The 27,465-nt window shown below is 39.1% G+C and overlaps 2 protein-coding genes across 2 annotated transcripts in view; both read right to left on the bottom strand.

Annotated features, from left to right (window-relative positions):
- lrrc1 (leucine rich repeat containing 1) overlaps nucleotides 1–17,926 on the bottom strand; it is a 28,980-nt gene extending 11,054 nt beyond the window's left edge. Inside the window, exons 1-9 of the mRNA XM_080781831.1 lie at nucleotides 17,221–17,926; nucleotides 11,510–11,627; nucleotides 9,469–9,547; nucleotides 7,847–7,936; nucleotides 3,943–3,999; nucleotides 3,405–3,468; nucleotides 2,893–2,967; nucleotides 2,236–2,380; nucleotides 1,261–1,379 (exon numbers count right to left, since the gene is read on the bottom strand). Of these exons, the coding sequence (XP_080637957.1) occupies nucleotides 1,261–1,379; nucleotides 2,236–2,380; nucleotides 2,893–2,967; nucleotides 3,405–3,468; nucleotides 3,943–3,999; nucleotides 7,847–7,936; nucleotides 9,469–9,547; nucleotides 11,510–11,627; nucleotides 17,221–17,379 (906 nt within the window). The 5' untranslated portion in view covers nucleotides 17,380–17,926. The remainder of the gene's footprint in view (nucleotides 1–1,260; nucleotides 1,380–2,235; nucleotides 2,381–2,892; nucleotides 2,968–3,404; nucleotides 3,469–3,942; nucleotides 4,000–7,846; nucleotides 7,937–9,468; nucleotides 9,548–11,509; nucleotides 11,628–17,220) is intronic.
- A 1,501-nt stretch (nucleotides 17,927–19,427) lies between these two features.
- eloal (elongin A, like) lies at nucleotides 19,428–27,142 on the bottom strand. The gene is made up of 11 exons (XM_080782925.1): nucleotides 27,036–27,142; nucleotides 25,121–25,177; nucleotides 24,873–24,985; nucleotides 23,880–24,759; nucleotides 23,684–23,795; nucleotides 23,414–23,581; nucleotides 23,230–23,327; nucleotides 22,934–23,114; nucleotides 20,620–20,737; nucleotides 19,855–20,006; nucleotides 19,428–19,511 (listed from the first exon to the last, which is right to left on the bottom strand). The coding sequence occupies exons 1-11, from the start codon at nucleotides 27,117–27,119 to the stop codon at nucleotides 19,450–19,452; spliced, it is 2,025 nt and encodes a 674-aa protein (XP_080639051.1). The 5' UTR covers nucleotides 27,120–27,142; the 3' UTR covers nucleotides 19,428–19,449.
- Nucleotides 27,143–27,465: the final 323 nt, after the last annotated feature.

Raw genomic sequence — 27,465 nt, 5'->3', positions numbered from 1 at the left:
CATTCACTGCACAGGTAGAACTGACTGCGTTTTAGTGTCTATAGCATGCTCTAGGTCAGTTATACAGTAGTTATACAGACTGTTACTGAGTCAAATTCAAAGGAAAAGAGGGCACTGTTTTTCCTTTATTTTTTGACGATGGGTTCTCAGATTGGTTATATAGTAATCCATCTAGGAATTATACAAATCTCTGAGTATCTGTGTGTGTGTGTATCTGTACTTTGCCTATCTCGAGACCGGCCAATTGTGTTTATAGACAATTGGATTCGAACCCCTAGACTACACGGTGGTGGGCACCTTAACCCTACACCAAGCGAGTGCCCATCAGAGGAACCAAGGAAGTGCAGTATAGACGTCTAGAGTCTATACTGCACTTCCTTGGTTCCTCAGCAATATGTCCTTCACACTCTAGTCTAGAATGTGAAGTCAATGAGATGAGTGGTTCTCGAGAACCAACACGATCCAAAGGGGCATGTGTTCCAACAGACATCACACTGTTATTGTAAAAGACAAAGCTTGTCCTTTCACTAAAACACAACATAAAACAGCTATTATATATAGTACAAGTTATATTAGACATTATACACTACTAAGTATATAAAGTGCCTTTCATACCAAGCCAATGAAAAAATAACTGTTGCTTTTGAATGCTCACACGTGTTTGTTGGCTGTCTCTATTTCCTTTCATTTCATCAATTGGATGAAGGCAGAGGCTGGAAATTGCACAGGTGAGGGGATTTAGGCTGATTAGGCCCACTGGCAGAGCCTGACCAGAGCCTTTTGTGGTGGTTCTGGAGAACCGTGGGTCCGACCGACTCGATACTGGGCACTGCACTCCCTACGGGGGTGTGGACGGCGAAGTCCATTTGAATTGAATTTGAAGTCGGTGGGGCAAACGGTTCTCGAGTTATGTGCATTACAACCGTCCGTACACACACAAACACGCAGACAGAGACGTGGCACATTTATAGTAAGATGTTCAATCTGTTTGAGTTGCTGATTGTTAGTAGAACCCAGGAGGGTTTTCTTTTATTAGACTTTTTTAGCGAGTGACTGAAACACCCATGGAAAAGCAGCCTATTATGTTACTAATTGTCAACTTGCTGCTGGGATGTGTAGATTTTGTTTGGAATGGGTTTAATATAATGGACACAGCGGAGTGTTCCCTTGGTATTGTAACAAACAAAGTCAGCTTTGCACAGAGAGAAGCATTTCTTTCACATTTTAAAAAGACAAATAGCAGCATTGAAACCAACATACCTGGAGCTGATTCTCTGTGAGCACCAGTTCAGTGAGACTCTGGCAGTTACCAATGCTCTCTGGAAGCTGGGTGAGTCTATTCTGATCCGCTTTCAATATTGAAAGTTGGACAAGTTTTCCTGCACAGAATTAACAACATCCAAACAGAATTTAGAATTAGGTAATGGCATGACACGACTGCCACCAAAACATTCACACATCTGTATAAATCTAACAATCTGTTGCTCCAATTCAGCAAGTAGGTTTCTCCATATTAAAAATATAAAACAAACATTAAGGATGTTAACTTTAATTCTGCCTATGCTTTTAAATGGGAAGTTGGGAACGGAGCGGTTTGTTGCTATGAGGATTTCCACACAAAAATGCTCTGTTCCCATTGAAAACCAATGGCAGAATTTGCCGTATAGGCAGAATTTAAGTTTGGTGTGACCGCACCCTAAAGGAATAATTCACCCAATAATTAATGTTCTGTCATTATCTACTCATCCTCATGGCAGCTGAAACAGTTTTTGTTTGTTTGTTCATATAAAACGTAGGGTTAGGGGCAGTCAAATAAGAGTGTACAACTAGAATGTTAATGGTTAAATTATCACTTTTTACAGCATAGTTTGTCAGCACAACTTCAAAACAGACTAAGTCTAAACAACTCAAGTCAAAGGTGACCAGGCCCTTTCCAGTTTCAACTCAAAGTATTGAGTAATGTTAGTTTCATTTTTGCCCTTTTTGGAACTTAAACACGGTTACATTATTTACATTTAGAGCGTAGGTTATGTAGTACAGGAAATGTCACTTATGTTATGTGGACAAAGGAAATTAATTGGTGTTTCAACTGGCATGATGGCGAGTAGATTATAACAAATGTTCATTTTTGGGTCAGGTTGAAGACAAGTATTTGGCTTTAAATTAAATATCAAACATGACTTCTTAAAATGGCACACTATGTCAGTAAGGTGCTTCACAGGAAAACATGCTGACCAATGCTTTCTGGTAGAACTTCAATGAGGTTCTGGGATACCAGCAGGTCCGTGAGTGAAATAAGGCCTCCTAAATCCTCAGGTAGATGCTCCAGTTTGTTTTCAGAAACATCTAGACACAAAAGGCTTTTCATAGTGCCCATCGCCTGGGGGGAGGGAGAGAAGATTGTAGTAAGCAATAACCTTTTATCTTTACTAACCTACTATCTTTATTGATCAACAACCAAAATGATTAAGCAAAGTTCATCCTGATGATCCAACTAATTGATCACAATGAGATATATCTGGCCTCATGCAGTCATTTGGGAACCACTACTATGGTATTTAGTCAATTCAATCAGTTCACTATCAAATCTAAATTATAAACATGCAATTTACTTGTTTTATTACTACATTTTATCTTCACTTTCTTCTTTTTTTAAACATAAAAATCAGTTTCTAAGAGAACAGTAATCACTCATATTGTGACTAGTCTTTACTACTCAATAAGCCGTTTACAAAAAAAACTGAATAACCTTAAAATATGACACATTTTATAAAAGAAAATATTTAGCTACCTATATGCACTGGTGCACTTAAGAGGCGCTAAATGCAACAGTTATTATCTTGAATACAAAGCATGTAAGCAATAAAAAAATAAATTCCATTGTTATCTTACTGCAGGTATTTCAGCCAACTGGTTTCCATCCAACCACAAGTCCTTTAAGCTGACAAGATGGCCTATTGTTTCTGGCTGTGTGGGTGGAAAAACACAGGAATTGTTAAAAAAGAAAAAAAAGAAACACACAAAAAAAAGCCAGAGAGAAAGTGTTACAAAAAACAAAAACAAATGACAGATAACCAACTAGTGCTACGTATTCAGCAATACTATCCATTTGTATTGCACCGATTTCGTCAGAGCTAGTTTATCTCTGTTTATGTGTGCGTGTGCATAAGAATTTAACACATTTGGGCATTCCTTAGCAGTCTGACTTGAATTTCTGTCATCAAGTTACTCAACCCTCCCGTGCCGAGAGTTACGACGACCAGCCTGATACAACTACTGCTGCACTGTGCCATTAGAATGATTACAAGCAAATGGAATGCCAGTTTAATTGCACAAGATCAAGAAAAACCTGAGTGGTGCTCTTTATATTTATGTATCACAAAGAAAATCCAAAACTATCTTACCAAATTATACAGTTCATTATTGCCTAGATCAAGTTCTTCAAGTCTTTGTAGTTGCGATAGTGACCTGTGGATAGCAGAGGGTGGACAAATTAAACAAACAGTTAAAAATGATAGATACTTGTTATATACACATTTGACAGCATAATTTTTTACTATTTTAAACAAGCAAGACAACATAATAAATACAGATTTAAGACATAACGTGACAACGATATGCTTACAGGTCAAAATGCCATGTAGAAGCACAGGAAAATCTCAGCTTTAGAAGCTGAGATCGCTCTCACACTGCTCTGGAGGGTGGCCATAATGGATCTCTAGGTACAGTAGTCCTGTACTGTACAGTGAAGGCCTATTCATACACCATTTTTAGGTGATAAAGTGACCACCGAAACAGTAGTTAGTAAAAACAGAGATGTGTTCAGGTGAGCGGTGAGTCGCTTATCATCGCGGCGTGACGTCATGTTGTAGTTTTCGGTGGTCACCGTAAAATTGTAAAAAAGTATGAATAGGCTTTAAGCATACTGGGTAGAATACTCACTCTGGTAAGTACGTCAGCAAATTCTCTCTGAGTTCTAGTGATACCAAATTGGAGAGGCTGTAATGAAAGGCAAGAAAAAAGATGATTACATGTTTATTTCAATGTCTATCTGAAACACCAAAGAATTTCATTCCGTCTAGACACAGATACATATCACTTATTTCATTGTACATGACAGTCGAACAAGGCTATAAAGAAGAAAAATAAACATATTTTGTTCCCCAAGGACCAGACATCAGGGAACAGGAAGTGGTTTTGAGGTGTGTCAGTCTTATCATGGTAGTAAAATCCAATGTAGCATAAACAACTAAGGAGCTGTCCAGAACAGAACCAGTGTTGCCATATCGCTTTGCTTATTATAAGCTTGTTTTTCTGTGAAGTTGCTTGTAGATATTGGTAGTTTTGGGTTGCTCACAACACGGGTATGGTTTCATAGACCTGGCTGCTTATTTCTCTCACACAATCTGGCTGCACAGCTCCAGCCCACTCAGAACAACCATGTCTTCACAGCAATCAGCTGCACAGGCTGTTTAGTTCAAAGTGCAGGGTCATGTATGTGTGTCAACATTGAACAACACCTAGTCGATTAATGGGGGATTTTACAATGAAATGGCCCACTGTGCTCACATGGGACAAGGTTTATTGACTTCATAAAGAACTCTGTGTTCTTTATTGAAATTCATTAAGTCTATCAGCATTCAATAAGTCATACAGTCTTGATGTCTTAAGGGAGTGGTTTAATGACTGTAGGATTCACATGTAGCCCTCACACTTTCCTTTTCCTTTATTCCTTTGCCCTGAGCCTAGGGGCTCAAATGTTTTTATTTATTTTTGAGGGACCCTCCTATATACAGGTTTAATGTTTGTTTTTAGTTCAATGTTTGTTTTAAAAACGCCATTGACAATGAAGGGGAAATGTACGTCATCTTGTACCCAACACAAACATGAAATGCCATTGACAATAAAGAGAATTTAATGTTAACGGTGCCGGAGATTAGCTGTTCACAGATGGATGGACGGACAGACACACGGACGGAGTGCAAAACATACTCTCTCCCCATGCCTTCGGCCTGGTGGAGACAATAAATAGGTCCTTGGCAGTCAATGAGTTTAAATTAGCACTACACTTACACAATACAAAGCTATTTGTCAAAAACCTAAAATAACTAAACTATTCTTTAACGCAACCTACAGTAAATACAGTTTGTACTGAATGACAGACTAACCCTTAATGGTTACATCACAACAACACTGGAATATTTTTAGTTTCATATTAGTTTTTTTTCCCTTTGTTGTCGTTTTTAGCACAATCCTGGGTCACTGTGCCAGAGATTAAAAAGACAGACAGAATCTCCCTGGTTCACACACTAGTTGAATTTAACAGAAACCAAATGTTTCAGGTCTACCATACAAAAACCCATGCTTTTTCAACCTTCATGGAGCCGAAGTACAAGTACCATTCAACCCTATAAGCATGAGTCCTATTCACATGAAATCTCACACCATCTACTGTGTTATGGTTTTCATTACGGTCGCTCCTTGGCAGACAGCAGGTCTTAACTCATTGCGTTACGTAACAGATAACACACAGTACCAAGACAAAGAAGGAGTGTGTACTATGTACTATGCGGCAGAGAATACAGGGCATTTCAGAGGAAACCCCATGAAGAGTGAAGACGTAATGTAAAAGGGAGGTAAATTACTCAAATGCCATAGGGAGCACATGGTTCAAATGCCATAAGGAGCACAGGGTTTGCTAACCACTTAGGGCTCTATAGTAGGTCCTGTCCCTTTTCCCAACAACACCAAATCTCTTAGCCAAAAATAGATGATCTACAGGGTTTTGTGTAGTCTACAAGTTGCAAGCTTGTTGAGCTGCTATTTACACCCAAAGTTGTTGTCCCTAGAACAAGGAACCTAGGGTTCGTTAGTCGTGTTCTTTTTGACAAAATTAAAGAAAACACAAGTCTACTGTATATAAGGCATAAATAAACTATGTATTCCAGAGTAACAATGTGAATTCATGAAATGTAACAACATTAAGGAACTAAAAAAAAAGTCTATTATCCTGACTTAATTATGGCCGAGGGAGAGAAAAAAAGACAAGAAACATTCCATCTTGACTCATTCCACCAGACAGACACCCACTAAGCATCTGTGCATTAACACATGTGATGTTAAGCAATAATCCCTAATTTATGGCAACATGGCAAGTCCAGACCAAGCTCTGCTCAGCTTCACTCTGGTTGAAGCTGTTGCATGTGATCCACTGGTCAAAACATGCCATCCAGGCTACCTCAATGATCTATTAAAATGCACTGGTGGAATTTCTAACAAGCCAGACACTTAAAAAGGCTTATCTATTAGTGAGTTGAGCCAAAATGGCTCATGAACAATTCAACCTGTTGAGCTTGCGTGCGTACTCAGGAGTTGTGAGTAAATCAAATATTAGCCCTTTCCAATGGCATTATGTGTTTCCCTTGAAATGGAAAATTCCCCTTAAAATCCGACTTTCAAGTTTCAACTACAAGCATTCAGAGCTTTGCCACTAAATGAGTTGCTATATGATTATGCGTAGATAACTTTATTGCAGCAAATTTGTGCTGTCTAGACTGGCTAATATGCTATTTTCCACTTGGACCAATCTACGCAAAACCTACAGAAAGTATCAAAAACATAAAACTAATGGAGATAAATATAAACAGAGCACTACAGTGGATCACTGCCGTAACTTTATATGACAAATGTATTGCATATTCCTGGATGAATGAAGACAATACATTATATAGAATAATATAGTAGGTATGTTTTCTGTTCAAGGGGAAGAGGGACAGTCTTTTACACATGAAGTGTACCCATATGATAAGCTGGAGGAAATTACAGAGGAAATTAATATAAAGACAATAAAGACGCAAGCAGACTGATGGTACACCAGGTTTGACCTATGATGTCTATTCCTGTTTCCCATTTTCAATACATAACATGATACAAAACAATAGTAGGATTATTACAAAATAAGCCTAAACACTCAAAGAAAGGCATACTAATGTTACGGCAACAACGGCAGACTTGTATCAATCTTCCTACAGTCTGCCATTTTCAAATTAAATATATTCTAAAATTGTTGCCACCCATTGTAGTTGCTATTGAACATGACAGGCCTATGCAAGAAAGAAAATCACAACAATGATACAAAATCACCACCTATTATAGAATTAGGGTTATGCAACATGTAAGTAGGTAGCCTTCCCAAGCCATGTGGCCCATTAGGTCAGGAAGGACCCTAGCTAATGTTTCTGTAGCCTGGGGTCCGCTGGGAGAATCTAGACGCAGCTGCGCGACATCAGACTAATTAATTAGAGCAACAGAGAGAGAGAGTGTGTGTACGGGTGTGCGTGTGTAGCCTCGGTTCCAGGCTTACTTATCTGCGAAAAGAAAAGCCTGGTCACAACGTAAGGCAGAGAAGCTATCGGCGGATGTATCCTCCGGAACGATATTTTCCCGACCAATCACAACACTTGTTTTATTCGCGGAGAATGTAAACTGATTTGTAAAGCATCAACGTCATTTTCTTAGGCAATACTTCCGCTAAAACCGCAACTTCCGCCCAAACAAATGATAGTCTTTACAGCGTAGGTCTTGCCCAGGGTGGTGCGTGTGTGAGTCAATTAACAAAGGTGCAGACAATCAGAAATCAGCAGAGAGTGATCGACGTTTGCGCTACTCTATGTCGAATTGATTTACAAGATAACAGATACAGTTGAAATCCTGAATACAAATCTTGTATTCAGGATTTTCAGGCTCTGTATCTTTTTATATCTGTAAAGTACCATAGTCAATTCAAAACTTGAACCAATAAGAAAGTAGTTCCTGACCGCCAAATCACATAATATGAAACACTTACTTTCCAATGTTCTCTGGAAGGACTTGCAATGAAATATCATTGATGGAAAGGCATGTTAAGTTCCGCAGCTCTGGAAAGCTCTCAGGTAACCTAGAGAAGATACAGACCAACAAATTACATCAGAATGGTATAATGTATATAGTAGCATTTATGTCAAATCTAATATATTGTATTATATAACCGTTTTTGTTTCTAGAAGGATAGCTTTCTAGAAGGATACGCAACAGATTTCCATTGCTTTGACACTCAGCCATTACTGACATTTGAATCCTAGTGGCCTCCCTCAGTGGATAAGATAGCAGCTGTAAATAATTATGCTATATCTGGGGTGTATGACAGTTAACTGAAACTGGTAATAAGATTTTCATAAGCTATAAAAAATATATTTTGTCAGATAGATGTCTGGGTAGCTCAGTCCTTTGGACCGCACGGTTCAGGCATCACTTACTCAACGCATGGCTTGACGTGACGATAAATCATGCGCTAAGTACCAGGAGCCACCACCTCAGCAATCCCAGGAGGTCTACTGTCTAGCGCACCCTCGTTCTCAGCCAATACCGACAATAAGCTACGTTGACCTACTATACTTAATTGTCAACTTTTCCTTAAGTTAAATGACAATCAAGCTGAGGTTGTCAAATTCATTCATGACTAAGAAACAATGCCTACTGGCATTTCCCTTTACTCAACAATAAGGAAAAGGTACTACAGTGGTTTAAAGGCCCAATAAAACAGTGGAAAATTACCCCTCTACAGTTGAAAATTACCCTATCACAGTAAGAAAATAGAACAGTATGTGTGTATTCTATCACACAATAGTGTATATCAAGAGCGTGCCGTAGAGACCCAAACTGAGACAAAGGTAATTCTGGTTTTTCGCCATCCATGATTGATTAACTAGCAGACAATTTACCACGCACGCGCATACGCACACACAGTATTTTTTAGAAGCATTAAAGTAAAGCTTTCTATTTTTCTGCTTATTGTGTAATTATTCTCTGATGTTTGGGCAGTAGCATCCAGTTCTATGAAAGGAAGCTGCTACTATGCTGTCTGTGAATGAAGTTACAAGAGTCAGTTTCAACACACTTGTAAAGTTGTCATGTCAAAACTTGAACCAATAAGAACATTTGTTCCTGTCCGCCCAATCACTCATGCTTTTGGGGGAAGCTACAGCAGGTTTAGTCCAAACTTGTTTTGCCACAAAATAGTACAGTAGAGGGAATTAATACTTAGTTGAACCCTTTGCATACTGCATAGTAAGAACTAGTTTAACAAAACACACACACACACACACACACCAAGGTCTGTTTCATAGTTTATCTATTCAAAAACAGCCAATGTACAAGCTCACAACCCATCCCAACGCGTTGTGAGGGCATATACGATAATCATTCCCTACTCAGTCAACATGCACACTCGCGTGTGGTCAATAGATGAAATGGTTAGCTTTTTTCCAAAAATGACACGGCATTCTATATAGCATATTACGGAAGAACACACCACTGTGAAGTGTGTTCTACTTTACTGAAGAGAACAAGGAAGATGACTGGACTGATACTCAAGAGGACAAACAAGATAAACATGTAAACTTATTTAAACGATTATATCAACTACAGTACCTTGTTAATGGGTTACCACTGAAGTCTGCTACTTGGAGGGCTTTGCAGTATGAGATACTCTCTGGAATTTCCATTATATCTGAAAGGATAAATGAAATAGATTATATTCTAATATTTCAGGCTCCGTCTTAAAATGCATAATTACGGTATATGCATTTTAAGACAGAGCCTTAATTGGTCCAATAACATTTGATTACTTCTTACAATAGTTTTACCAAACATTTGAAGGAAGATACATAATAATAAAACACAGAAGCATATGTATGTTTTTCTCATAAAGTATAGCCATGCTACATTTTCACTATTTTAAAATGTTTTTGGACGGTTTTGGACATCCACCCGAAAGCAACGATATATTGCATTTGGGCCTGTGGGCTATAATTCAAGGAGGCGTTATAGACTGTCTAGTTGTTCTACTTGGATTATAACATTCAACGGATGTTTGTAATTGAATTAGATATAATTGAACATAATTTCTACAAAAAATAAATGAACTGCATAATTAAGAAGTTAACTGCCACCGTGTGGCCATAGAGGGTAGTTAGCTGCGCCAGTCAGAATTGGGCAGATTATAACGTTTTCACATCCGGTTTCCTTGCTCGCAGACATCCGGTTTCTCACGCTCGAAAAAGATCATACTTTTAATGGGACCCTATGGGATGCGCGTGCACGTTTCCTGGTGCTGGGGTGTGCAAGGTGTTGCCTAGCAACCGGGCCAGTGTTAAAAGTTGTTTCAGCAAAACAGTTTAATATCAATAAAGTACATTACATGACGGAGAATTCCGACAAAGGCAGAAAAGGGTTGTATTTTAATTGATGAAATACTTTGTCAAAGGCTAATAAATTGTTAATATGGCCAAGCCAAACAGAATTGACTGAATTATCATTTATTTGAAATGTTGAAATCGGTCTGCACAGTTCTACGGTGAACTTTAATAGTGCCTAACCCAAAATGACTTTTTTTTCCCTATCGATTACTCACCCCATGGAGACTTTAATTCAATATTTTCTTGTTTTTGTCGCATTCCTAAACCAACACTTTGATGACCACCTCCCTATGCTCCATAGGGAACCACTGCTGGTCATCAAATTATTGGCTTAGGAATGCCAGGAAAAATAACGATCGATAGAAAAAAAGCCACCTTCACATGAACCCAAACATACTTAATAGCAAAGCTTAACCAACATTACCGACAGATTACAACTTGTCCAAAATGCAGCAGCCAGAGTTTTAACTAGAACTAAGATGAGAGAACATATTACTCCAGTTTTGGCATCACTGCACTGGCTTCCGGTTGTTTTTAGGATTGATTTTAAAATTCTTTTACTTGTCTATAAAGCTCTCGCACCTTCCTACCTACATGACTGCCTGCCTAAATATGTCCCAAACCGCCCCCTAAGGTCTTCCACTGCTGGCCTGCTCGCTTTGCCAAAAAAAATGGCAACTAGAAAATACGGGGAAGCAGCTTTTTGCTTCTACGGGCCGTCAGCATGGAACAAGCTCCCACTGTACCTTCGTCAGGCAGCCTCTGTAGACATTTTTAAAGCTCAGCTCAAGACCCACTTCTACAACATTGCTTTTAATTGATCTTTTATTTTTGTTATTCATGTCCTCACTGTATTGCATTACTGCTTGTTTTTTAATGTTGTTGCCTTGCTTTTCTTTTATTCTCCATTTTTCTGTAAAGCACTTTGAGCTGCATTTCATGTCATGAAAGGTGCTATACAAATAAAGTTTTATTATTATTAATTTAGAAGAAATTGATGTTTCTATCCACATTTACCGGGAGATCTAGAATTGACCATTTACCTACAATTTACTGCGCTGGTGGGAAATATACATAAGCCAGGAAAGTATAGATTTCCACCCCCACTGGGATGTTTACTCTAACATTAATTAATATATGGTATAAATACACAGTGTATAACAAATATAATTACTTCATAACAAAAATGTGGTCTACAATTTTGCAACATAAAAAAAACTTTATAACTGATACTAAATAAGATAATTAATGTTTTGTGCTATGGTTCTTCTTACCATTTCGAGAGCAATCCAGTTCTACCAGCTGCATGAAGTTGGCTATTTCTGGTGGGAGCCTCTGGATCTCATTGTCACTCAGGCCCAGTTTTCTTAGTTTTATCAGCTGGAAGAATGGCTGAAAGATAAAATGGTGTGAATAGTATTGAGTAAAACATTCAAAATGGAAGCACTATTGCTACTGCAGTGAGACTGTAAATGTTTATTACCAGCGCAAATTAACTGCTAAAGCTGCTGTCTTAGCCAACTTTTTGGTAAAATAGCATGTCAAGGAATTTGTATTTGACCAGAAATTACATATTTTCTTTCTTTAAATGACCACTTTAATCTAAATTAAGGCACTATAATACACAAATATGGGGACCTTAGTTCAATATTATATAATGTACCATTGAACACCTGTAGAATGTATCCCCACATTATTTATGTGATCTTTAGTCCAGTCAGTATTTAGAATAAAAAAGTTTCACAAATTGCAAATAGCCAACAGATTTACAAACTAGGGCTTAGGTGCGGTTAAATTACTAAAGCTCTAATCATCAACCAGAGAGAAAACCTATCCCACTAACAATAAATAGGACATTCTTGTTTCTTTTAAACTTTACATCCAATGAGCTCAATTTGTGCTGTGGCACTAAGGGCCGATTCATACTCCTATTTTAGAGCTGAAAAAAAGTCGGTTTGGCGCTGTAGAGCCTACAATTTGACGTCATTTGAGGTTCGGGGGGGGGGTACCGTCCTAAAGTCGGCTCTTCGGTGCTACTGAAAATTTCTGACGAGCCGAAATCATTTCGGCATTACAGCGCCGAAACAGCGGTAAAATAGGAGTATGAATCGACCCTAACAATTATGGAACCAAACCCAGTCCTATATTCCTGCTAATTCACCCAAGTGACAGCCAATGCGAGTACGAATATCATCCATAGTAAGGGAACAGCTCCAGGATTCATTTCTGGATTACATCATCAACAGATGCAGGATTTAAATTCATTCCAGCTGTGAAATATGTTAATTTCAAGAGTCAAAACAGAAGCATGAAAGATAATAATAGAAAGGATCAAATGTGAGTCGTCTGAAAATTCTGTCCACTTCAGTTTAAATGTCTCAGAATGGTTGTCGCTCAGATACTAGTTTGCCACTTCTTTGGTACACAGAGAGCCCAGTGACAGGATGCAGATAAAGGCATTCTGAATCTGAATCTAATTACATTTACTATTTTGCAAAACACAGCCATGGGAACATTGCTTTCAATGACGTGTTGTGGGTCCACTGATACAAGAAATTGGATAAAATCTGAAGGAGTAATTAGAAAATGTGTTTTATATATGTCAGCCTCCTGGTCACGCTATAAAGAGCAGAGGTGAAAAATTCAAGGCAAAGATTTGTCCATGATCTCTAGAGTGTGTGCATACAAAGTTGTACAGAGATCTGTGCAGTTAGAGGTAAAAACACTAATCGACCAGTTATAGCACCACCATGAGGCTGATTTGAAAAAGTGGCATTTCTTCCTCGGCCTAGTGGAGAAATGTGCGTACACAATTTCATGGAAATCACACGATGTGTTCATGATTTGCAGCATTTTGTTTGAAACTGAGAACTCCTGCTAACTTTGGAAGCCAATCTTAGCCAATCAGGATGGAGTCTGAAAAATCTGAAAGACCTGTTTCGTTGAATGGCTCTAGAGAGACTGTGTACCAATTTGTGTGATGTTTGAACAAGATCTGTAGGTGTACTGTCCAATTATTTTTTTTTGCAAAAAGCGGCCTCCTGGTGGCGCTATAAGAGGCCAATGTGAAAACCGTGGGGCAGAGGTTCAACTGTGGCATTTAAGGAGTGTGTGTGCAGAGTATGGTATGGCTGCTATCAAGCCAACGGTGCCAGAGATTAGCTGTCCACAGACGGACACACACACACACACACACACACACACACACACACACACACACACGGATGGACGGAGTGCAAAACATACTCTCTCCCCATGCCTTCGGCCTGGTGGAGACAATAAAATCACAGAGGTGAAGCAATCTAACTAAGGGTTCCTTCCTACACTGTGTGTCTGTCTATTTCCCTTCCCAATGTTGCAGCAAACCTGTTCTTCCTGTTGCTGTCATTCACTGCCACACCCCAAGCTATCGTCCACGTCTGACTGACTGGCACACAACATTGAAAGTGGCTGACTTAAGGAAAACCCTCTCAAATACTACTACTAAGTCTGTCTACAAACTTAGGTCTTTACTGTTTACTCTTGATTGGATGGAAGCTTAATGGTTTAAGACGGTACACATTGCAATATAAAGATAGGGCCTCATTTATCAATCGAGTGTAAAATCTGCCCCAAATTCGAGTGTAAGTTTTGTAGTACACCCACGTCGCCACAGCATTTATAAAGTGATCGCAAACAGCTGATCATTAATTTCGTTTCGACGTTAATAAATGTGACGGCTGAAATCTATCTGGCACGCCCTATGAAATCAAGCCTCGTCCTCGTTTTTGCGGCATGAACAACTGCAGTACGACCTTGGAAACCATAGTTACATGACGAAAGAAAGCGAATAAAAATGTTTCCCCGCTTGCCTGGCTGCCCGCCTCGGGCAGCGCAAATCCTCGCATGTATGCGCTCATGCAAAACACTGTTTAAATGGCTTAAGCATCTTAACTTGCAACATTGTTTTTAATTGTGCAATTTTAATTGCTTGCACACTTGGAAATATCCAACCAATTTCATATGACATGCCATTACAAAATATATTTTTTTCACATGTATTATTAGTTTATTTTAGTATTTTAGGAGTGAATACATATGTTTAGATGCCTGTGACAGCATGTCAGCAGTTCAGACAATGCTGCTCCGCTTGTGTACGACAGAAAAACAGGACAAAGCCTACGACAGCTCCCAACCAGACGTGATTTTTGTCCTGGCACACGTTCAATTTCAAGGTTTTGCGGAAATGGTAAATGCCGGAAATTGCGGTAATTCCGGCGTGCACCCATATTTTGGCGTACGCCGAGTTGATAAATGAGGGCCTTAGTCTTTTATGCCTCTTCAGATATATGTTCATATATCAACATAACGAAGAAAACTAGCAAGCACCTATTCTTTGAAAACAAGGTTATATGCATGGCAGTGCTTGTAAACCAAGGACAGATTGATAAAGAGAATCTTTAGATAGACAAATGGGTTATTGTTTGCTAATTTGATGAGCCTCCCCATACAAAAAATAACTGTGTCAAGAGAAACTAGCACTGGCCAGTACACATTCCCACAGAGCCAAACTTGTGGTTCAAGTTTCCTCAAATACACTTTTGAAGGTATTTACTCTGCTAACCTAATTGTTCAACTCTCAAATACCGGTAGTTGTATTCTTCTGACTTAAAAAGATATGAAGTACATGAAGCAATTAAGCGGACGAATTTGTGTGACGTTGCTGGGCGTCAACCTTGTTACACTCACTGTCAATATAATAATGACTTCAGGCAGGGACAAACATGTTTGCACATCTAGCCACCTTGGAGGCAAATGTGATGAGGCCTACACAATGAGCGCTGGGCTGGCGTGCTCCGAAGGTTTATCCAACTGAACGTTTCTTGGGTTCACTCAGTACGCAGAGATGGCATTAGTCACATGCCAAGGCACACAATAGACAGTGATGTCTGTTGTTGGCAATGCAAGAGTCCCCGCTCTCTAGTCTTCATACTAAGAATATTTCTGTAATGGGTGTAGGAATTTGCTATGTCGCAGTGCAATTTGTGTGATAATCCCAATAAAAATGAAGTTTCTGGTCATATCTAGTAATCAAATATTCTCATATCTCCAAGGGTGTGTAATTTCTGTAAAAGCTGTAGGACAAGTTCTTAAATACTAAGGGGTCATTCATTTCAATAAGAATGACAAGAAAAGAAAGGTATTACACAGGTATAAGGCCACTTGCCATTTTGAGTACCCTAAGGTTTTATGTTAAAATGTTAAGTATGGGTCCCCAGCATTTATAAACTGCCGGATGCTAACTTGCATATGTTGAGCAATTTTCCATTAACTACTCATTAACAACCTATATAAGGCCAAAAAGGTAGCATGTGACATGTCAAACTAGGGGGTATTCTTGATTATGAATCCATTCCAAGCATTAGTTTTGATCAAAAAACATTTGTTGGTCTAGTAAAAACGGCCATAGCCGTCATCACAAATGTGATGAGGTCAGCACATTTGAGCTGTATGTGGCTATGGCCGTTTTTATCCAAGAGTCTGACAGTTTCTACATGCTGGGGAGTCGGGACCCATACTTTATTTCTAACATAAAACCTTAGGGTACTCAAAATACCCGGGTTCACAATTGGGCTCTATGGGCAAGTAGACTAAAAGCCTAGCAAATGTACAAAATAGGCTATCCTGCCAAGTGCCAACCCTAATCCAATTGGTTCGTGCTTCTTTGAACCGATGACTTGGATCATGACGTTGATAGTTTCTCATGTTCTCTGACTGATTCCATTTGCTCAGAACATATGACAAGCCACCACTCTACAAAAGGTTATTCATGTCATGTGATCCTGTCTTTATCAGGGAATTGGGAAAGTCACTACTGTATCCCATTGACAGAATCCAAAAATAATACTAACTTCTAACGCCTGATGCCATGTTGACTTCTGAATTGGTGGCGTTAACAGTGAACCACTTAAACCCAGCACAGTTGATACGTTGTATTATGAAATTGCCAATCTTCTACGGTGCATTGTGAGCTTGTACACCTGCTATTTTTTATTGTTATTTTTTGCCATTGACTGTGGTTAAGGGACGCTTGATGATTTTTTTTCTCTGCCCAAGGAGATGATTTCATTAATAAGTGACTGCAGCTATAGCCGCTGCACTAATAAATAATGGTTGCAAAATATATTGGACAAAAAGTGAGTAATTCACAGTAATTCATCAGTGTTGCATCTCCATAGTATTATTGATTGGGCTCTCCTTGTCTTAATGAACAGCATGCCAAGTCTGTAAGCAATATTCTATTTAACTGTATATGGGGGGCTTGGGTCAAATTAAGATGGCCGTTTACCCCAAAATCATCTTAATCCTCCTGCAATCTTTACTTGACCTCATGGAAATTAGGTCAAATCTTAGTGGTAAATCAGAGGTTCTTTTCTTGTTCAATGTGACTTGTGTCCCGAGGAATGTAACTTCACCAATAGTAGGCTAAATATCAGGGCTATGAGATCCATGGAATTTTCAGAGGTAAACAGAGTAACCTGGTAAAACAGGTTGGGGTTTGTAGAGTGGACTTTCAACATTTCAAAACAAAGGCTTTGAAATGAATGACAATGAATGCCAACTAACCTAACCTGAAGTGCTTAATTTCCTTTTCTTTTTGTATTACAACACAAATTGTGAAACTTTAATGCAATTGAATTAGCCCAAATAATCAGGAATGGCAGGTGTCAAAAAAGGAACAATTCCCAGCCATAACTGTTTGTGCCACACACTGACAGGGGTGAGTGGTTTGCTGATCTTGCGTAATTATTGTCCCCACCACAGTTCCCACCACCAGGTTCTCACTTCTCACGGGATGCAGATCAGCACTGCTGTACTGCTGAAGTACTTAACTGTGGCACACAACAAAACGTTTCACAAACGTCAACAATTACAAGACTTGTTGATATGTCAATAGGAAGTGAAAGCCCTGGGGTGCTGCTGCTGTTCAGTTCTCTCCTCTTACCTTGGGCAGGTCGCGGAGCTGGTTCGCGTCCAGTAGCAGCTCCTCCAAACTGCGGTAGTATCGATAGATCTCATCGGGGACATAGAGCAGAGAGCAGTGGCGTTTATCGATCACCTCAACGTGACGGCTGCAGCGCCACAGGGGGATACACTGAAACATCCCGGGATGGTGATGGTGGTGATGTGCAGAAAAAAAACACCCAGCTCCGTCTGACTGTCAGTGTCTGGGACGCAACCTCAATGTCCGTGTGTGGGTGGGAGAGATCATGCAACAGATTGCTATCAGACAGTACCTGAGGGGATAACTACTAAACTACAATTAAAAAAAACCGTGTCAAGCAGGACTCGATCATAAACTCAAAAACAAGTTAGCATTGAAAACACAGCCTCGTCTCCCTTCCTCTCCTCGACTGAGCGTAAATAAAGCTCCGTAAAGCAGCCAGGAGCAGGTCGAACATGGGATAATAACCTCGCCGTGTTCTTCTCTTCACTTTGGTTCGGTTTTTTTTCTTTTTCTCCCCTAACAAACAGGCACCTGTTTTGTTTGCCACGTCGTCAAAACTGGACCGCTTTTCTTCCTTTCTTGTGGAAACACCTGTTGAGTCCTTTTCTTGGTCGAAAACGCTCAGCTACATGTCGCTTTGGAAGAGGGTAGCATTTCGGTGTGTGTTTTTTTTCCTCCTCCAGAGTTAATTTCCTCTCCACTCCAGTTTGTGACCCGGAACATTCACTCCCTCATTCCAATCGTACGTCATCATTCCACGTGGCTCCTCCCTCCTTTCTTGGCCCCGCCCATGATGGAAAAACCAACGAATGTACACTCTGGCGTACGACGGTGTCGTTCATACATTGTAAATCCTTTTACATCTCTATTACATTCATCCATCTAGTAGTGGACGTGGTGGAAGTTTATTTATTTTTCTTTTGCTGGTACCACAACACTTTCACCCCTTTGTTGAATTAAAATATTTTTTTTTTTACCAGAATAAGTATAAAATATCCCAAAATATAAATACTCAGGTAAAGGTACCACTACAATAAAATGTAGTTACTTGCTAGTTTCCACCATTGCCAAAAATAACATACATCAGTTATTTTTACAATGTAAATATTCTGGGAGCCGTTGTCCCTCCAGTTCTTGAATGAACACAAAATACATTTTCAGGTGGGTTGTGTTATTCACTTGTATCCTTGATATCCTGATTGCAAAAAACAGTAAGTCTGCAACTTTAATTTGTTCCGGACCTTTTGTTTCTGTGCATCCATTTTTTGTTTATGTTTTGTTAAGTTTGGTTAATGTATGCTATAATATCTGCACTAAAATCAAATAATCGTTCAAACCCTGGTCTTAATATGTTCCCACATTCGATTTACTATGGTTTGGTTGCAATGTGAAATGTTAAAATGCATTATCAGCTTAAGTTGATATATTGTGTACAATTTGGCTATAAATACATGATAAATAAATCTCTTGAGCAGCTTTTGTGAATGTGAAGGCTGCTTCTGCAGCTTTCAAATAGCAGTACTGCAGTAGCCTACAGTCAAAGCATCACTAGGAATTTCAGCTCTCCTGCCACAAGCTCAGTAAGTTTGCAACTGAAACACTCACTTCAAACAATTGAATTAAACAAAGCCAGCAGTGGGGCAAAAACTATGGTTTTACCACACAGGTGAACCTGTAGGCAACTACAAACCTGGGGCCTTAAGTCACTTCCTATTTGTCATATAATTATACAAGATAATTAGATGAGAAGATATGCCACAAGCATATTTTGGGACAAGAGTGTCAAGATATGACAGGAATGCCATGCAGTGAGTTTCGAAAGCACACAGATAATTCACACACCCCCCCACACACACACACACACACACACACACACACACACACACAGTAAAAAGTCAAAATATAGGATGTCACAGTGGAAGAAGTTAAATCACTTCTAAAAGTTTACCAATATTAATTGAAATTATATACAGACATTTACATAAACCTAAACTAATATTTTTTTGTACTCATTTTATCTTTTGTTTCTTTGTCCACTAGAGAGAGCCAAACCCTATTGAATGACCAACAACACTCACTCATGTTGATAAGCTGAAACATGAAGAACCAAACACAAAATTACTTTTATAGGCTGCTGCTCATTTAATAACTATTGTAATCAATTGAAAGAAAAAAGATGAACACAAATGCTCTATTAAATGGTTTGTCGTCATTGGAAGGGTGGATTTATCTACGTCCCAGGTGCTTCTTGAAGGCCTTTAAGGACTTTGCCATCATCGGTGCAACTCCTTTATGGAAAAAAAAATACAACTTTAAGCAATCCGAGTGACCCAACAGAGTTAAATTGCAATATTGAGAATTATAGCTTTTATTTCTTAAAAACAATTTGCTTTTAACTTTCAGCATTGTGCTTCAAGCCTCAAATTCTATTTGTAATGAACAAAAATAATAAGCTTGATGAAAACAGTCCAATTTGAAATAATGTAGGCCTATATGTTGAATTCAAAGAGTTTAGCAAGTAGAGTTGAAATACAATGTTGTTGTGCAACTAACTGTTTGCCATTAGCCCATGTGAATCATAAGGCCATACAAATGTATTTCGAAAGAGTAAAATAACATTTTTCAACTCACTTGTTTTTTTGCGAGGGTCTTGTGCATTGCTGGTTCCTGAACTGGAGGTGCCACTCTTGTATTGTTCATTCTTGTATTGTTCATCATAACTTCTTTCAATTGTCGCTTTTGTAGTGTTCATAACATTCTTTGGAACACTGTCACTAGAAATTCTTGAAAAAAACAAAACAGAGGCATAAGCATAAACAAATCAAAATGACCACACATTAAAGCACATACTGGCATTAATCATGCCATACTATAAAAAGGTTAAGGGTAATATGTCTACTTGAGTATTATTGTTCAAAAGTCTAACCCTGTGAGAAAATACAGATTGCTCTTTTCAAAAGGTTTGTTGTATTGACACTATACGCCAGTGATGTGTGTGTAATCCATCTATGCATGGCTACAAATAGTACTTCACGGGACAACAATCAACATAGGACAGAGTAGATAACTGGAATTAAACTAGTTCATCTAGCACTTTGCTCTGGTCCCAGTGCTCAGCTAAACTCTCACACTAGGCATTTCACCCAGCACTATCACATCAATCTCTGACAGGTTATGTCTTGCTAAGCTACTCTCAAACGACTCCCTTTAGAAGAAAAACAACAGCTCAGATGTACATTAACAATGTTACACCATGGCTGCTATAACTTTAGCATTAGTTCTTTATCAAGAGATCACCAAAAATGTAAACAAATTATTATTAATTTGTATTATAAAAGTACATTGCATTTAAAATTAACAAAATTATGTATCAACAACACAGACAGAAAATGCCACCTGGACTTGACTTTAGGATTTAGTGATTCACTCTTAGATCTATGAATCTCCTGCTGAAGTCGTACATCTCTTGGTGGCTTGGCAACAGTGTGAATAAATGCCATCTTCACCTGTCGTCCTAGAAACAAAATCCAGGAAATTGTCAATGTATGTGGACTTTCACAAGGACTAACGAATAGAATATCAAACAAGAACTAACTGTTCTAGATCTGCATCCATACTTCCGGCCATACAAAGATTTAGCTCACACGATCGCAGTCACTTAAGTCAATCTGGGTTTCTCACGTTTATTTTTCTACATAAATATGAATAAAGTTAAAGTGGCTTTGTACCAGATGGTCAGATCTGCCGAGGGATGACCAGTATTTATGTCTCATCTCATTTAATCTAATACAAACTACTGAAACCGTTAAGACCAATAAAAGGGCTTCATCCACACTAAAAACACAAGGTTCATTTTGGTCACAAGCACCTTTCTCAAGACCCATAACAGGCTACAATATAGATCAGTGGTTCCCAAGTTAGACGTTTGCCCGGGACCCAAACTAGTGAAAATAGCCGATCTGCAAGCTCACAACGCGTTGCTTCACGCCACGTTGCGAGCTTGTAAATCGGCTATTTTCACTACTTTTTAAGCATTTGCTTTCTAATTTATGGAATTTAATTTGTTTGATTTCTTCAATAAATTACTGGAAAAAAAAATTCAAATTCATGAATATTTTAGCTTTTTCCCCAGTGTCTGCAGTGTGTGCAGGAACTTTACCCCCAGCCTGTGCCACCCAACCCGGACACCCCTAGAATGCAATAAAGATTATCAGCATGCTGAACTGATGCATCCGACTTCAGATTTTGGTCAGAACCGATCACTGATACAATTATCTTATCACATTCTCACAACAGTTGGCATCAATTCATAGCATCTCAAGACATTCCTGGAGGTGTGTAGTGGCTGATAGAGGGTGTATGAGTGGCAGGCACACCAGGCAGTATAGTCCAGCAGGGGAGGGTGGCTGGGGGGGGAGCCAAATGGTCTAAAGTAAACAAAAACCAATACTGCTACTGTAGTTCCGTTTTAGTTCCTGGATCTTTAGGTCAAAGGTAGGCAACAATGATCATTCATGCCATTCATCCCATTAAATGAATGGTTGAACTATTCATTTTTCCCCCACCATGAACCACTCAAGTCTTTCATAATGGGTTTTCTGTAATTTTAGGCTTTTGGAAAAGGTAAGACCACCTTTGTAGATGTTTGGGTTGTGTAGTTACCTTGCCATGATGTGGACAAGAAATCAAAAATCACACCCGTGTGAAGTAAGTGGTGCAACTCCGTATGGGGTGACGTCCCCGGAAGTTCCAGGCCCACAGGAACATTATCATCTAGTCTATATTTATTGTCTGAATCGACTTTGTTTGTTTACGTACTAAAAGAGTGACTTTGAGAGCCGTTTCATCGTACAATGCAAGTCAATGAGGAGCATATTTTGAATTATCAATTTCTAATAACTGGAGCAATTATTTGGGATTTCTTGTCCACATTTGGAGTTACATCATGGCAAGGTAACTACACAACCCAAACCTCTACAAAAGTGGTCTTACCCTTTAACTCCCTCAAATAAATTTGTATTTACTTTTTAACTGACCTTCACTTAATGCTAGAGCTAGACAGCATTAATGGAACAAACCATCTTCACCTTTTTCAAAGGCCATATGGTAGGTCACATCTATCACAACTTCATGAGTTTATTCAAACAAGCACACCCGAGTCCTAATGCTAGTTTCACTCCAACAGCTGTGTGTCAAACTATTCCATTAACACGATACAGCTAAGTGGCAAGCAATTGTCACCAATCTGTAAAGTTTCACAGGGCAATCCAGCTGGCGACAGTCAGACGAATTTTCCGGAAGTGCATTATTTGTCAATGGGACCCGGTAACTACTGGCGATAGCAGGCGGATGGTCGAAAAGTGGCCGGAGGAACGTCACCCGAAAATAATGTATCTTTTGGGCGACTAGGCGACAGCCAATTAAATGTATGCGTCGCTCGCCGTCTATGTAACAACTTTGGCAAAGTCATTATAGATGCCATTGATACTAATCGATGTGATTTGTTGATTAATTGAATACATAGGACCACAATGGAAATAAACCCCCAGGACCTTTTTTTGTTATCCTTTCAGCCCAAAAGCTTTACTGTAGTTCCATGCTATTTACATTTGACTAATAAAGTATATTCAATCAATCAATATTTGGTTTAAGAGCATTGTTGATACAACAAGTAAAAGGCAGCAGGAGGAACCATTCCATCAATACACACCTTTTGGTTTGGTAGAATGTGATGAGGCGATGCTTTTTGTCAACCTCTTGAATTTCCTCTCCCTCTCATCCGATAGCCTGATGTACATCTCCTTCCATGACTCATACTCCAGAAGGTTTGAGTCACGGAATTCTCTTTGACAGTGTTTCTCCCATAAATGATCAGTCTCTCCAATGTAGACCTTAAAACAAACAATGTTGAACACAAAGGCAATGGGTCTCCAAAGGTTTCTTGGAAGAGTGTTGGCCCGTACACTACACTGTACTGCAGCTTCCAAATAAAAATCTGATTCTTACTGGGTTGCATTCTTCAATACGTAGCAGCTGATTTGGTGTACATCTCTCCAACACAGGCTCCATGATTTCAAATGGAACCCCACCAGTTTCATAAAGCACTGTGAAAAAAACACTGGTCTTAAAGTAGACTTGACAACAAAATGCATATCAAGGAATTTGAGATGGTACCTTGGTTTTAACTCACTCTCGATGTTGTTCTGCAGTGAGCGGACACACTGTTGGTACAAGCTCATCATGGTTGGGAGAAAGTTAGATTTAGCACCAGAATAGACCTGCATCCTCTTGTTCAGCCTTTGACCAATTGAGGTTGAGGCGTCCTCAGTGGCCTCCTCTGCCTCCTCTTGGATCTTCTCTGTAGATAGACAAACTACTGTATATCAAGAACAAAGTCATCCAATGTCAAGTATGATACTTGCATTAGTATACATATACAGGTGCATTTTGAAATACTCACGTTTCCTCTGAACGTAGTCAACAACAGTAGAGGGCTTATCAAATAATTCAGGCAGATGTGCAGGCAATGGAAGCAAGTCCATTTCAAATCCCTTGGTCTTATTGAAATGGAGCTGAAGACATACCACATTATAATTATATCAAATACAATTTTGTACAAGACCTCTTAATTTTTCATACAGTAGTAGTCAAAATACCTTTTTAGAGGTGAAGTCATTTTCAGACATTGTGGGTAACTTGACTGATGAATCGTCAAGTTCTTTTGACGATTCAACTTTTTTCACAGGCTTGAATTTCTTTTGTGGATTTCTACTTCTATGCTGATCCTTTTTACGTGGATTCAAGTCATAACTCAAGAAAGACTCAAAAGACACGGATAGTTCCTTGGATGGCACATCTAAGTCATTTTCATTCATTTTGGCTTTATGCCTTATTTTAGGCTTTTTGGCTTTGGCGTTTGGATTCTCTTCATTTTTAGACTTGCATTTGTTTTTAAGAAAGACCTGATTTTCCTCCGCTGGATGTCTGTTTTTTCCATGACATACTTGTGAACCATTTGGCATTTCTGAAGCTCCATCATCTTCAGAACTGATACATTTAGACCAAGTCTTCGATGAGGATTCTTCAGCCTCCACTTTTAACGTAGAACATTTACTATGTTGCAAATTATGCTTTGAATCTCTTTTTGCTCCAATTTTTCCAGCGTCAGAATTTCCTTTAGAATTTTCCCGTGATTTAATCCCGTCATCATTTTTGTTTCTGGGCACAATGTGACCATTGCCAACATTCTTATTCCAGTGATTTATTTTCTGTGATTTAACTGTATCGTTCCGTTTCTCGTCTTGTGTTTTCTTGTTCAAATCTTCATCCAGCACGTCTTCCTCTTCTCCTTCTAAGGGTGTATCTCTATCTGTAATACCATCTGTCATCATCATGACCTTGTTTGATCCATCTCGGCTGTTTGCATTGCAGTTGGAGACGCCATCGTTTGGGAGTTTTCCATTCTCCTGACAATTTTGATCACGTGTTTTGGCTTTCAAATCTGAACTCAGTGTGCTTTCCCCTTCTGCTGTATGGCTACACCAATGTAAGATTAAAAGATGAAAAAGAAATTACAACCTTCCCCCAAAAACTCATAAAACGTTAATATTAAATATTGAAAACAAAATAAAACATGTAAAGTACTGCACCTTGTGGAATCCTTCGGGACCAATTTCTTCCAATAAGCAACTAGTGACTTGGCCAATTCACCAGCTTGCTTATGTTTGCGAAAAGAGTTAACAGTTTTTCCAATTCCAGTTTCCTAAAGAAAATGTGTTGACACATGATTAGTCTACCATCAACACAATCAAATAACACTTTGGACTGTGGGCATTAAAGAACAAATCCATATGTATACATTGGTAAATGTGTTCTTTAAAAAGTCTAAAAGTCTTACAATGAGGACTTCTAATGTCATATCCAGGTCCTTCAGTTTTTGCAAAGTTTTTAGAATCTGGGAGGACAGAAGTAAATGTTTTAATAGCTTTATTTGACTGCACCCTGTAAATAAAAAACGCTTTAATTGACCAAGTTTGCTCCAGTGCCTTCCTTCTACGCATTTCACACTTGCTATTTTAAAACCTACAAGCACACAGCTACTGTATGTGAATCATGACACTGCTTGAACGTGTAATAGTAACAGTCCCCGAGCAAGGTTATCAGAGGGGAACCTTCAAGGGCGAGCACACACAGAGAGAAAGAGAGGAAACATGCTACAAAATAACTGGAACTGGCTACTCCTTAACCACATGAACCCATGTGTGCCTATTCTGGGACAAACATTTGTTGAAAATAGACGATCTACAAGCACACAACACGTCCAAATGCAGCACATTGTGAGCTTGTAGATGTGCTATTTTATATGAGATCTGGTGTAGGAAACCCAGCATAGAACCCTGGGGATCCCAGTCAACGAAATATATGAGGTTTAAGTAGTTAAATGCCAAATATGGCAGTCCTTGTTTTGGATCACTAGACTAGAGTCACAGTTGCTGACTGTGCATTCAGAGTACGTGCTATGTATGGAAACATAACCGCACCCACTGAGGCTCCTCTTTTACTATGAACTATAAATAGCCACGGTTATACATACTAATGTTGGCCCGTTATTATCAATGTTAACTGGATGAGCAGGTTATGTGCACTGGCCTTGAAGAAATATATTCCAAAACCCCATGCAGGCACTATTTGTCAATGCATCAATTTCCCCCACAAAATACCCTGTAGTAAGCTTGCAGCATGGCACATCCTGTTGATGGACAGCAGCCATCAGATGAACAACTGGAAGTGTTGCCAATTTTAGCGAGAAAGCACCACCCACCCATAAACCCTGCCCCCCATGACAAGTGTTGTGTCAAATTACACTCTTACCAGCCTACAGTCGTTTTCTAATTATTATAGGTGTGAGGCAACTATGAAGGCATAACTCAACAAGAAAAACTAAAATTCCTTATATTTGTGGGAAATTAACTAATTTATATATTTTCATCTCTATAATATATTTCACTAAACTAATGTTCCGTTAAAAGATGCTCTGAGTGATGTATTTTGTTCAAATAAATGTGAAATTCCGAGTGTAATCATTGCTATAATGTTTGTCCAGTAAGGTCTCCCTAGACCCTAGCACTCTCTTTAGTGAAAATAAATGTTCAGGTCAGGATGGCAATTTCATCCAATTAGGAGAGAGAATTCATACAGGATACAGGATAAACAACTGAAATTTAAACTGATGAATAGTAAAGAAGAAAAAACACCACACATTTTTAAATGAATTTTCCATTTTCTAAAGAGGGTAAAGGGCATTCACACACACACACACACACACACACACACACACACACGATTTAAGGCCCCATATTTCTACAAATTGCTACAAAGCCTGCGATAGCCATTCATTTTTGGGATAAGGTTTGAAGGGTAGGCCTACATTTAGGTCTGATAATGTTATGTTATGTAACATCACAGGCAGCACCTATAGCACCTTTAATTAATTAATTCAAAGGCAATGTGAAAGCAAATTAGGCATAATTCCACAATTTGATAACATTTTTAATATGCATAAATAATATGTAGGTCTAAGACATAGGAGTGTACTGCTTTGAAGAAATACAAAGAGTTGTCATAATAAATGCAGTGCAGGTGAGTTAGTAAATGCAATGTAGGCTATGCTACAATGGGTAACACGATTCTCTGCAAAGGAGATTCGGTCATTTTGCAGTTGGATCAACAGTGAAGAGAATGTTTAATTAGACGGTGCAACTTCCACGTGTGTTGTGCACAGCGTGCAAAACGTGAAAATTAAAAGTGGGTACCGTCTTTGATTCTGCCGAGTCTCTGAGTTGAAATTTCAACCGCATCACTCTCTTCACCACATCAGAAGTGGCCATCACGATCATTCACGTGCAACCACCCACACCCGGAAACCCACAGACATTGATGATGATCATTATAATAATGGGAGGAGGAACCAACAGCAACAGCCGGCCATGGCCTGAAACAACATGATAGACAGCTGTCATGTCATGTAGTAGCCTAGGCTATAGAGCTACGTCAGACCTCAGGCTGCGGCGTAGCTGCGAAGTGCGAACCCTATGGGTGTCGTGTGTGTGTGTGTGTGTGTGTTGTGTGTGTGTGTGTGTGTGTGTGTGTGTGTGTGCGTGCGTGCGTGCGAGCGGGGGTAGAGGGAGCGCACCGTGCGGGTTGTAACCTTAGAGTATATATACTCTAAGGTTGTAACTTGTA

This window comes from Protomyctophum bolini, assembly GCF_963924005.1.
Source record: "Protomyctophum bolini genome assembly, chromosome: 14".
Classification (NCBI taxonomy): Eukaryota; Metazoa; Chordata; class Actinopteri; order Myctophiformes; family Myctophidae; genus Protomyctophum; species Protomyctophum bolini.
This window is presented reverse-complemented; position numbering and strand designations above follow the sequence as displayed.